General features: G+C 38.5%; 1 protein-coding gene across 1 annotated transcript in view; it reads left to right on the top strand.

Annotated features, from left to right (window-relative positions):
• abcc3 (ATP binding cassette subfamily C member 3) overlaps positions 1 to 10,855 on the top strand; it is a 62,386-nt gene extending 51,531 nt beyond the window's left edge. Inside the window, exons 24-30 of the mRNA XM_015400870.1 lie at positions 3,485 to 3,611; positions 4,766 to 4,867; positions 5,304 to 5,450; positions 5,543 to 5,701; positions 7,107 to 7,273; positions 7,361 to 7,555; positions 10,321 to 10,855. Of these exons, the coding sequence (XP_015256356.1) occupies positions 3,485 to 3,611; positions 4,766 to 4,867; positions 5,304 to 5,450; positions 5,543 to 5,701; positions 7,107 to 7,273; positions 7,361 to 7,555; positions 10,321 to 10,432 (1,009 nt within the window). The 3' untranslated portion in view covers positions 10,433 to 10,855. The remainder of the gene's footprint in view (positions 1 to 3,484; positions 3,612 to 4,765; positions 4,868 to 5,303; positions 5,451 to 5,542; positions 5,702 to 7,106; positions 7,274 to 7,360; positions 7,556 to 10,320) is intronic.
• The last annotated feature ends 1,070 nt before the right edge of the window (positions 10,856 to 11,925 follow it).

Genomic DNA, 11,925 nt, shown 5'->3' with positions numbered 1-11,925 from the left:
ACTTTTTTTATTGAACATTTTGAACACAAGACAACAATCCCACCCCTTTGATAAACGACCAATCACATTCACTCTATTCATTTGTGTAAAGTCGTGCACCACTCGGGAGAATTCGGAAATGGAACGGTTGGAACAGCCGTCTCCCTACGACTTTAAAGCTTTGGTTGTACTGTGTTTGTGCAGGTTTGGAGCCATTTGCTTCACAGAGTGTTTAAAAAACCTCTGTGCACTGAGCCCCTCAGCATCCACTGCTAAAGCTCATGTGTCGATTAATTATTTCTTATTTCTTCCAGCTTATCATATTAACACTAATAGCTTACAGTAGAGAGGAGATTCTTAGCTGGACTTATTACACAGGTCACCTGTAACAGGTCCACTCTGGAGGTCACTGATCTCCTGCTCAGTCCTTTACGAATGTTTGTAGAAACAGTTTGCCTGCAGCGGTGCTTTTTATAACAAACCTGTGGCCATGGAAGAGATTGAATTCCTGGATTCAATTATTTGGAGGATTTAGTGAATAGTTTTAGTGAGGCAGTTTGTTTGAAGAGGTTAACTATAATTTAGCAGCTCCAGTTATTTTTTTTAATCTTGCTTAGCTGTATGATTAAATTCCAGCAACAAACTTGAAATTGTTTAAAAAAGAGGAAGTTGGAGAGGAACATTTATTATTGAGTTATTTATGATGAACAAGGTTGACATATATTAAAATCTTTTTTTTTTAAGGCAGACTGTTAATTCAAACAGGAAAACGCTACTTAGATTAAAAAACTTTTAAATGAACAGATCATATTACAAAAAAATAAACACATGAGGGTGTCTGTGGATATTCACTAACATCTCTCATCACAGAACCTTTGTTCACCAACTTTTCCCCATGTTTGCTTTATCATAGTTATTGATTTACTAAGCAAACTGATGTAATGCTACGGCAGACACACACACACGCAGAAAGCAACAGTTGGATTAGTTTGCTTATCTGCAACGATTCAAAGTCGTTTTCACTCCAAATGTCACCAACATGGCCCGGCAAAAACAATAACATTGCTTTCCAGTATTATTGTATGGAAAACATTTTGTAAACAAAAAAGAAACAAAAAATATATATACAATTTAGAAATGCAAGTTTTAAAAATGTCATTCAATGAAAATGTTAAGAGTAACTTTAGTATTTTTTTTACTAATGTTTTATTTATTTTTCCCAATTTTATCTTTTTCTTTAAATTTCTCTTTCAGATTGAGTTTCACAAGTTGCATTCTTTTTAAATTGCATTTTATAAAAAGCATCTTTTCCACTTTAAGCCTAATAAAAATGCTGCTTAACAGTCACCCCAACAGAAATGGGTCATTGCTCTTTATTCAGAGGAAATCAAGCCCTAAATATAAAGATAATATGGTCTTTAAAATGCAATTTAAAAATAATATAATTTGTAAAGCTCAACTTGGAAAAGAATATTCCTGAAATAATTACTGTAAACAAAAAAAGAAAATCTCAGAAAAAAAGCAAAGTTACACTCAATTTTCTTTTTCATTCAAAAGACTTCTAAATCAAACAAAGTTTTGCATATTTTTTGTTGTTTGCATTTACAAAATAGGTTGTTTGCTTGCCAAAAATATGGAGTAAAATTCACTCCATAAAACATCTACAAATTAAAAAAATCTGCAAACTAGTGTCATAACCTTTAGGTCACTAGGTGGAGAAGATCATCAACTCCAATGGTCCTAGAGTGTAGATTACATTACTACAAATAAATATTTATGGACCACACTCTCAACAAAAACATAAATGGGAGGCGATCCAGAGAACATCCAGAGGGAGAAAGTTTTCCTTTAAATATATAAAATCTATGGCTGTATCTAAACATCTGCCCTAAACCCCCTCCATCACTAAATCGAGCAGGGACTCTATAGTGGGCTTTATAATGAATTCAGTTTACTGACTGTTCTGACAGATGATCATTTCTTTTCGTTCCCTGTTGGTCATGGGGCTCCGGATCCCTGCATGGTGCCTGCACCATCTTTGTTCTCGGGTCTTAGATGAATTCCATTATGCCCACTATGCAAAGCATTCTGGGTTATATCTACTTGAATAGTGACCGTGGATGATCACTGTCACTACCCGATCCGTCCCAGAAGCACAATCAAGTTCTGAATGCGCATCCAGATATACATCCGGGTCATCCTCGATTTTATTTTGTTAGTTTCCCCTCCCAAAAAATAGTAAACATACTAAAATATAATACTTTAAAGGTTAAAAATGCATTTCCTGAGAAAATGGATGCCTTAAAATCCCCTCGGTTCTATCACTCGTCTCTTTCCCGATCTGCACCGGAAATGGGATCCTACCTACTTCCGGTGGCTAACTTTTTCTGCTTTGGATTTAAACATAACTGTAGTCTTTTTGAGTTTTATTTTTTCATTTTGTTTTAATTTTATGCTATAAAGTGTGTAATTTAAAGAACAAAGCAACTTAAATGCAGATAAGTATGGTTTAATCATATTTTGCTTTGAGCATATCTGATGATGACTTCAGAGAAGCAGTTTAACGAAGAAAATGTAAAAAAGCATAAAATTGTCTCACAAGAGTCATAAAAAATGTTTTAAAGATGTGTATTAGCATTCTTTAGTGAGTTAGAGATAAGAATAAGTAGTAGTAGCAGTTTTATTACCATGTATTTCTGTTTGCGTAGGACGGATCGTGCTTCCGGGACAGATCGGGTAGTGACACCCTTTTCAAGGCACATTTTAGGAAACTTTAAATCCACTACTTTTTCATTCACTAGACATTTGGACACTTGTATGCAATATTTAGTGCTCTATACAGGGGAAAGAGAAGATATTTGGACACAGCCTTTCTCTCCCCTAGCATCCTGTAAATGCCTTTACTAAGGGGCCGGTCCCATATAAGATGATCATCTCCCCTTTTTCCTTCACAAGTGTTTGTGTTTCACTCAAAATTTTTATGACCTATCAAATCTGCTGTGAAATTTCCCCCTCTTGACCTAAGAGACAGAACCCTGCTGTTGCAGCTTTAAAAATCCTAGCCTCCTCATTTTCATTTATTTATTTATTTTTTTAGTATTGATTTTACATGCATTCTTTAAAAAATATCTTTATGTATCATCAACCTCTTGTGGACTCTCCTTCTAAGCAATAATATATTTTCTGCGTTGGAAAATGATTGTATTAAGTCTAATGGATTAGTATAAGTGCTTAATTTACCATCGTTAAGGCATCAACCTACCAACAATCAGATAAAATATCATAAAATGTTTGATTAGAAAGCTATAATTTAGATTGAAAGCAACATCCTCCTTTTATAATATAGAAACTTTCCCTAAGAGAGCAGCAGCTGTTCGATGGTAAGGAGGTTAGAGAAGCTGCAGCTAAAGCATGAAAAACCACAGAATCAAGCAGGTCTTACAGAAGGATAATTGTGTCCTCATGAAGTGGATCAGCTTTTAACCGGAACCCTGTCATCACGCAGGTGGCTGGGAGTACGCATCGAGTTCATCGGGAACTGCATCGTTTTGTTTGCTGCTCTCTTCGCCGTGGGGGGGAAGAACACTCTGAACCCAGGCCTCGTGGGTCTGTCTGTGTCATACGCTCTCCAGGTACCTGCAGCGGTGGATTTTTTTTAAACATGTGATTATGAATTTGCTTTTCATCTCTCCTCCTCACAACAGAAGTTTTTTTTTTTTTAACTCCTTCGATTAAAAAAAGATCAGTTTTATCCAATAGCAGCTGTATCTATTCACACAAGTTAATCAACAAAGAAAGCTTTCTCATTATATTTCATTTTCTTATATTTAGATTTCATTATTTTTGTCATTTTATTTTTTACTTTTGTTTGTAGCACTTGGATATAGCTTCCTATATAAATGGCTTTATAAATATAATTTACTTAGTATTTATTATATTAAATCAAATTTTTAATCATTATTAGATCGAACTCCAAGGTTTGGAACCTCCACTTTTCTCTACAGCCACTCTCAAACTGCCTGCAGAACATGCAATCTACTCATTTAAATGGCAGAACCAACCCCGTTGCATGTTTTAACTTTATCTCAGCAAATCACCTGCAAAAAATATAAATCTAACTAAGTTATTTTTTCTTAGGATAAGTGCATTTCTTCTTTAATTGAGGAGGAAAGAGAGATACTTTGCCAATGGAACAGACAATTTACATTTAAAATATAAAAAAAAATATTGCTGTCTCATTTCAAGTGCATATTATCTACTTATTTTATTTTAAGAGTATAAGTATTAATTCCAATGGCAGATCATCTTATTTACCTGCTCAAATTAAGGGAAAATACACTTTAAGACATTTTCACTCATTTCTAGGTCGTTTTTGCAGTGCACCTTTTTCTCTGAATCTTTAAAGATCATGCCAGTCTTTCTTTGTATTATTTAGGTCCCCAATAAGTCCAAGTGTTTGTAAATCTACCAGATACTGCTTGAGTGCAAAGAAGAAAGCAGTTGTTAAAAGAAAGAAGTGCTATTGGACAGAGTTAGCTTTTAGCTCAGATTGTAGATGTGGATGAAAACATCCACTTAAATGCTGCCTCCCCATGCTGAGGCACGGTGGTGGCAGTAAGGATGCTTCTCCTCAGCTGGAAGTTGTTAGTTGTTTGGAGGATAGAAGAAGCTAAGTAGAGGTATTTTTTGCACAGAAGTAGTCAAAAACATCTAATATGTATAAATTTGTCAGTGAATGTCAACAAACAGTACATAAATACTGTTACAACCCGGTTTATTTGAACAGGTGACCATGTCCCTGAACTGGATGGTCCGGATGACGTCAGACCTGGAGAACAACATCGTAGCGGTGGAGAGAGTGAAGGAGTACTCAGAAACCGAGACTGAGGTTTGTTGATTTAAAATGTGCCAAGTTAAGGACGGTGGATGTTCCACAGAAGCTAATGCAGGACCCAACATGTGTTCACTTTAAAATGATGGCTGCCTCCACTCTTCCCACTACCCCCCCCCTGAAAAAACACAGGAATTCAGCAACATTTCATAAAGCCTCTCAGCTCAAAGAGCACGAGACCTATAAAGCATAACTAGAACCAGAAATGTTTCTTTTCCTGATTCCAACAAGCCCTCTGCCTGTTGCGTAACACAAACAGGGCATTTTGTACAGCCTGTACTTTTGCAGCCCCCCACCCCCCCTGTTAACTGACTGCTGCACGTCGGATAAAAAGCTTTTGTTTTGAAGTGAAACAAAATGTCCCTCCTGCTGAAGGCCGCTCAGGCTGCAGAGGAGACCAGTGTCAGAAAAGCTTTGTTCTTCTTCTTCACAGGCCCCATGGGAGGTGGAGGACAAAAAGCCTCCTCCTGAATGGCCCATGAAGGGGAACGTAGAGTTCAACCAGTACTGCGTTCGGTACCGCGAGGGTCTGGACCTCGTGCTGAAAAACATCACACTAAGCGTGAAAGGAGGAGAGAAGGTGGCGGCTCGTTCCCCAGATAGATTTTTAGTCTGGCACCATTACTGGCCAGAAAGGGGTCCTTCTGACGGCTCCTGTTGCTTTTTGAGCAGATCGGCATCGTCGGTCGCACAGGAGCGGGGAAATCTTCCATGACGCTTTCGCTCTTCAGACTGCTGGAAGCTGCAGGAGGAGAGATCACCATTGACAGCGTGAAGATATCCGAGATAGGTCTGCATGACCTGAGGTCCAAACTCACCATCATTCCTCAGGTACAAACCGTCTGCCTCACACAGACCTTACTGAGGGAGCTTCAGTCCACATGATGACAGTCTGAGCTGCTGGTGTCAGTTAGCGCATGTGTGGTAAAACATCCGCCATATTTGGTTTGCTGCAGGTTGTATTGGAAGCTCTTTATATGAAGATGGCTCAAAAATTATTATAGCTTGTCAAAGACTAATGAAGGAAACTTTATTGACCCTTCACAGATCCACAAAAAGCAAAGTAAAGGAGGTTTTGGTGTCCGTGTTGGTAAAAGAATTGGTTACAACCTATTTCCAGTTTGATGGAAGAGTCCAGTAGGATTTAATTAAATCTCCAGATTCTGAGCAGGGCGAAACGGGCCTATGAGGAAAGTTTATTTATAATAGCACAGTTCAAAGTGCTTCCCATGAATTTAACAATAAAATAAAATGAAAATAAAGCAGAAAGTAAAGACATAGCCAGGTAGTAAAGCAAATAAACTACTGGAAAACAAGCTTAAACTAATACCTCAGTTAACTGTATAACTTCACCAGTTAATAGCAGCTCTAAACAAATGGGTTTTTAACTTTGATTTAAACTCAGGCTCTCAGCACTTTTACAGTTTTCTGGGAGTTTGTTTAAGATCAGGGGAGCGTAGGAGCTAAATACTGCTTCTCCATGGATGTTTGGAGTATGGACTTCTTGTCTTCGCAAGTACGTTCTTGACAAGAACAGAGGAAAGTATGGACTTTGTGAGAATGGGAGTACACAGAGTAAATCTGTGTCAATTGGAACAGAAGCGTACTCCTGACGTCATCACACGCTCTGCTCGTCTGGAGCTGCATTTCGCCTCCTTTTATTAATAGTCTCTAGATAGTAACAAATTATAGCCAATATAGAAGCGTGGTCTGCGATGTTATTCCACGCCACAACGCAAGAGGGACAATCACCAACTAGTTGTGGGTAGATACAGCCGAGGTGGTGAGGAAGTGGGGGAAACATTGTGTGAGAACGGAGGGACATGAGGGCGAATAAGACCGGGGATCCAGGTGGGAAAATGGTCCCAGCATTCTCACGCACCTCGCTCTTCTAGCTGGTCCATCTTCACAAGTCATTTTCCACGATGGCGGTCATACAAACAAAACAAGCCGGTAAGGTACCAAACAGGAAACACGCATAGTATAGAGCGGATGTAGATTTGACCAATCAGAGGCCTCCTGTCTATGGTCACCTACAATTTTGGAGAGGTGCAGCAGAGTGTCTGCGGAAGGAGGGGGGCTCATTTGCTTTCACTGGGACACACACGCAGACCACCTGGTTTCTGAGCATAAATCAGCCTTTATTGGTTCTGATCAACATAAGAGCAAAAAATATAAATGGATTCAGTCTTTTTTATGTCTTGATCAGACGTGTCACTGTGTGGTCCATCCTCAGGAGCCCGTCCTCTTCTCTGGGACGCTGCGGATGAACCTGGACCCGTTTGACAAGTACAGTGATGAAGAGGTGTGGAAAGCCCTGGAACACTCCCACCTCAGTAGGTTTGTCAGCAACCAGTCGGCAAAACTGGAGATGGAGTGTTCAGAGGGAGGAGAGAACCTCAGGTGGGTTTAAAAGAGAAAGGAGAAATGGATTGGTGTGTCTCTCTCCTTTTACAGACTGGTTTTACTGGTTCTCTGTTTTATCTCCAGTGTGGGCCAGAGGCAGCTGGTGTGTTTGGCTCGAGCTCTGCTGAGGAAGACGAGGATTCTCATCCTGGATGAAGCTACAGCTGCTATCGACCTGGAGACGGACGATCTCATCCAGTCCACCATCAGGACTCAATTTGAGGAATCCACCGTTTTCACCATCGCACACAGACTTAACACTATTATGGACTACACAAGGTTAGACTGATAATGTGTATTCCCCATAGGCTGTAGTGGGACAAGTCTGGGCAAGAAAACATTCTTCATATCCTGTCACATTAAAAACTTTAATGCACTTTTATCAGGATTTAGTAGTTATAATGGAATGGAATAGAAAATCTCTTTATTGTCCCACAATGGGGAAATTCTGTTTTTTGCAGCAGCAAAAAACATAAAAAATAAAGATAGAAAAGAATGATCACATAAATGTGGAGCTTATAAGAATGTATAAGAATAACATAATAGTGAAGAGTTAAAAGATAAAAACAAAAATAAAATACTGTACTGTAAAGTGTTTTATATGCAACATCAAAGAAGTGCAAAATGAGAGCAGCATGTTATTTAACTGACTTAGGTGGAAACTGTGCAACATCAGCATGCATGTAGCAACTTATTGAGGTTTTTGGGAACAGTGGTGGTTATAGTCTTATGAGGACCAAGGAACACAGCAGAAGGAAAAAAAGCTGCTGTACAATTAAGGATAAGGCTAGAAAGTAATATCTTAAGCTCAGATCATCTAGCAGTTTAATAGTTCATTATTTGATCTGAAAAAAACAACTTTATTACAGCCCTTCTGAAACATTCAGAATCAGTTTTATTGCCAAGTAGGTTTGCACTAACAAGGAATTTGACTTGTTGTTGATGGTGCAGACAAATTGGATATATATATATATATATATATATATATACAGAATATATAGCTATATACAATATAAAACTTGCAGTAACTATATACAATATATAGTATGTGGAGTTAGGAAGCTGAGGCTTACAAAATCATACACACACTCCCCCAGGGGAACCAACCCATCCCCTGCATGAAGAACTTTCTCACACTTGAACATCGAAGCTTGAGTTCATCAAGGCCATTCCCTTGTAGTTTAATTTATCTTTCACTGAGATGGATCTTCTCAAAACAACAGTCCTCCCCGTCATGCCATGAAGGAGGTTGTGTAACTCGTTCTCATCTCGCATGACCTTGGTTTGGAGCCTGTGAGGCTAAGAACAGACATACCTCAAAATGTTTTTACTCCACAGTAATATAGCTGTATACTATATACACAGTAGACTGTGTGTTAATGTAACAGGGGAGGTCTGGAGATGCTACGTTGGTGTAGATGAATGGGGGAGGGAAAGAGGCAGTGGGGTCTCTGGGCCTTGCTGATAAGGTTGATAGTGGATGGAAAGAAACTTTGTACTTTATCTAAACTGATGTAGGACAGATAGTTTAAAAGAGGGGTGAAGGAATCCATCTTGTAGCTACCACTCATGTTCTCCACATGAAGATTGCTAAAACAGGAGAAAATCCTATAAAGCCCATCAGCTTTCAGCCACATACAGGAACAATAAATGCGCGTATAAGAAAGTCCTCTAGTGAGATGAGGAAGGGTTAAGGTTTTTCCCTCCATAGAAAGTAACGATGTAAGGGAGAAATAATGCTGCACCAATGAGGCTGCTGCCAGATACTTGCTTTTCTACAGGAAGGGGAGTCCTAATCTCAGATGAAAATATCTTAGAGGGGGCGGAAGTCACCTCCAAACAGGACCACAATCTTAAACTGATTCTAGAGCCACAATGAAATGAACGGTTTAGATTTTAAATGAATTTACATGTTGGGATGGTCTAGTCAAAGTCTAGACATAAATTAAAACGGTAAAATATAGATGTGGAAAATTGTAGAAAAATAAAGAAACGAGCAGCTGCGTGACCAGAGAGAGGTTTGTCTTCATGCTGTAGACTGACGGCAGCTGAATACCAGTACCTGTCACTATATTTTCAGACTGTTTGATTTGTACTCGTGTAAAATCCATACCAGCAGTTGGTCAGTTGTATAAAATCCAAACAGAAAAACAAAAGGCTGAATATGAAAGAACAGAAAGTTGTTTAAAAGTGAGACGTATTTCTAGAAGAGCATGTGGTGAACATTTGGACCCAGCAGTTAGGCGAACCCTCAGCTAGACAGTGTTGACGCTTTATGAGAAATTAATGTGAATTATTGATCACAGCAGCCTTTGTCCTTCCAATGATCCCTTTAATGCCTCCGGTTATGGCCGTCGCCGACACACAAGTGTCTAAAAGATCAGCTTCCCGTCACGGTGGGCAGGTGTTCACGTTGCTTATATCATATATAGCAGCTTTTACCATCACTATCCATCTTGGGGAATTGAGCTGAGTTCTGATCGTTGGGAAGGGAGCCGGTCTTTGGATTTACCGTCTGATAGATAATGAAAGAAAGCAGGGGTGTTAAAGGGTGACCCTTCAGGGATAAAAGAGATGGTGATCGTTGCTGCTATTCTATTAAAGCGACAGCTGCTCTGCAGGCGACTCTGCTTCTTCACTCCCAGCGTGTCCCACACTGCAAAAAATGTCATGTAAATAAGTAATTTTTCTTCAAACAGATTTTTTTTTAAATGAAGAGGTGAGGAAGGCACTTTTCCAAAGGAACAAGGCAATTTAAGATAAGAAAAATAGCAATTGCATTGTCTTATTTCAAGTCCATATTATCTAATTATCCTATTTAAAGAGTAGAAATACTCATTCCATTGGCAGACCATCTTACTTACCTGCTTAAATTAATGGTAAATAATACTTATTTCTAGATTGTTTTTGCAGTGCATGTGGTCCTGCTTACCAATCCTCACTTAAACACGGCAACTTCACCCAATTCACCCTTCTCTTCTCTGTTCTGCTGATGGAAAAGCTGCAGCCTGTCCGTAACTCTTCTGTTCTCTCTCCTGTTCCAGAGTGCTGGTGTTGGACAAGGGACAGATAGCAGAGTTTGATACCCCCACAAACCTGATATCGCAAAGAGGAATCTTCTACGGCATGGCTAAAGATGCAGGACTAGCACAGTAGCGCGGCCAGCTTGGCTCACCGCAGCCCCACTCTGGGCTTTAAACCTGGCAGCCGAGCTGTACATCACTTATGTGGACTTACTACATGTTGTTATTGTTTGTTTCTGTTTTGCTTTTTTTTTTTTTTTTTATCGGCACTTTGTGCTCGTTTTGAATGAAGCCTGAATTCCTTGCAGGCTTGGATCAAATAGCGATTGGGAACAGTTCCAGTTGTCGTCAAAAAAACACATCAGGTCTCAATTTTTTTATCCTCCAACCACCCTTAGAATTTCCCTTATGTCATTTAATAGGAAATAAAGCCATATGCGCGGATGCTACTTGATCCAAGCCTGCTCCTTTGTGCCTTCTGCCAGTGGGATAAGAAAGCCAGTGAATGTATCATATTTTAACTGGGCTGACTGCTGCAAAACAGCTAAAAAAAAAAGGATGAACTTTTATTTTACTATACAAAGAAGAAGATTGTGCCACTGTACCTTCCTTATAAGAGACAAAAAAAACAACTTCTGTGATAAGAACCCATGTTATTTTTGTACTGTACATTTATTTAAGTTACTCTGGAGAGATTTGTATTTTCTTGGAATGTTTTCTCAGTTAAATGTGTGATCTTTCTGTGAACCAAATTTATAAAAACTTGAATTCTGTACCACCAAAATATGAAAATAATGCCTTTATTAAAAAAAATATACATATGACAATGGAATATCAGTCTCTGTTCTTCAGTGTTGGTCTCACCCTCACCAGATAAAACCTTCCTATACACTAATGGGAACATTTTAGCAATTTGATTAAAATCTTCTATCACATGGATATGATGGTTGTGAATACTTTGAGTTGGGTTAAACAGACAGGTGAATTTTAATTATCATGTACATTACATGATAATTACATGAACATAAGAACATCTAAGGCAACAGGTCTGGAGGTAGTTCAGTAACATTACTCCAGTTCTCCACTAGATGGAGCTCACAGAAGATTTTGAAGAGATCTGATGCAAATATTAACTCATGTTCATAGATCTAAGATTATAACTATTATAGTTTTGTGTATTTAATAAAACCAAACAAATACTTGTTGCTGTTGCAGACCCTTAAACTAGTCACTTAATTGTGTTGTGGAAGGAAAAGGTTGCATGGGTTTTTATACATTTTTTATTTAACAGGAAAATTTGAAGTGTTTTTAATCTATGGCTAAACTTTAATGAAAAGCAGTCTGTCATAGCTATAGCTGTTATAGATGAAGTGGTTGCATTTTCTTCCCTTGTTAAAATGATTCACAGCTTTGTGTTTTGTCACATAAAATCTCAATAAAACACACTGAATGTTTTACTTGTAGTGTAACAAGAAATGCAAAGATCGTGAGTCTGCTGTATATTTAAGTCCTCTTTGATTTGAGTAGGAGGTTGTTCAAGGCGTAAATTATGTTTAAGTTGGTAAGGAGAACTTGAAATGAAAGATCCAATGTGCAGTAAAGTCCTGGGCTGGACTCTGATCTCTA

Source organism: Cyprinodon variegatus, unplaced genomic scaffold (assembly GCF_000732505.1).
Source record: "Cyprinodon variegatus isolate N-32 unplaced genomic scaffold, C_variegatus-1.0 Scaffold1157, whole genome shotgun sequence".
Taxonomy (NCBI): domain Eukaryota; kingdom Metazoa; phylum Chordata; class Actinopteri; order Cyprinodontiformes; family Cyprinodontidae; genus Cyprinodon; species Cyprinodon variegatus.
The sequence above is the reverse complement of the archived record's forward strand: the minus strand, read 5'-3'. Positions and strand labels throughout refer to the sequence as shown.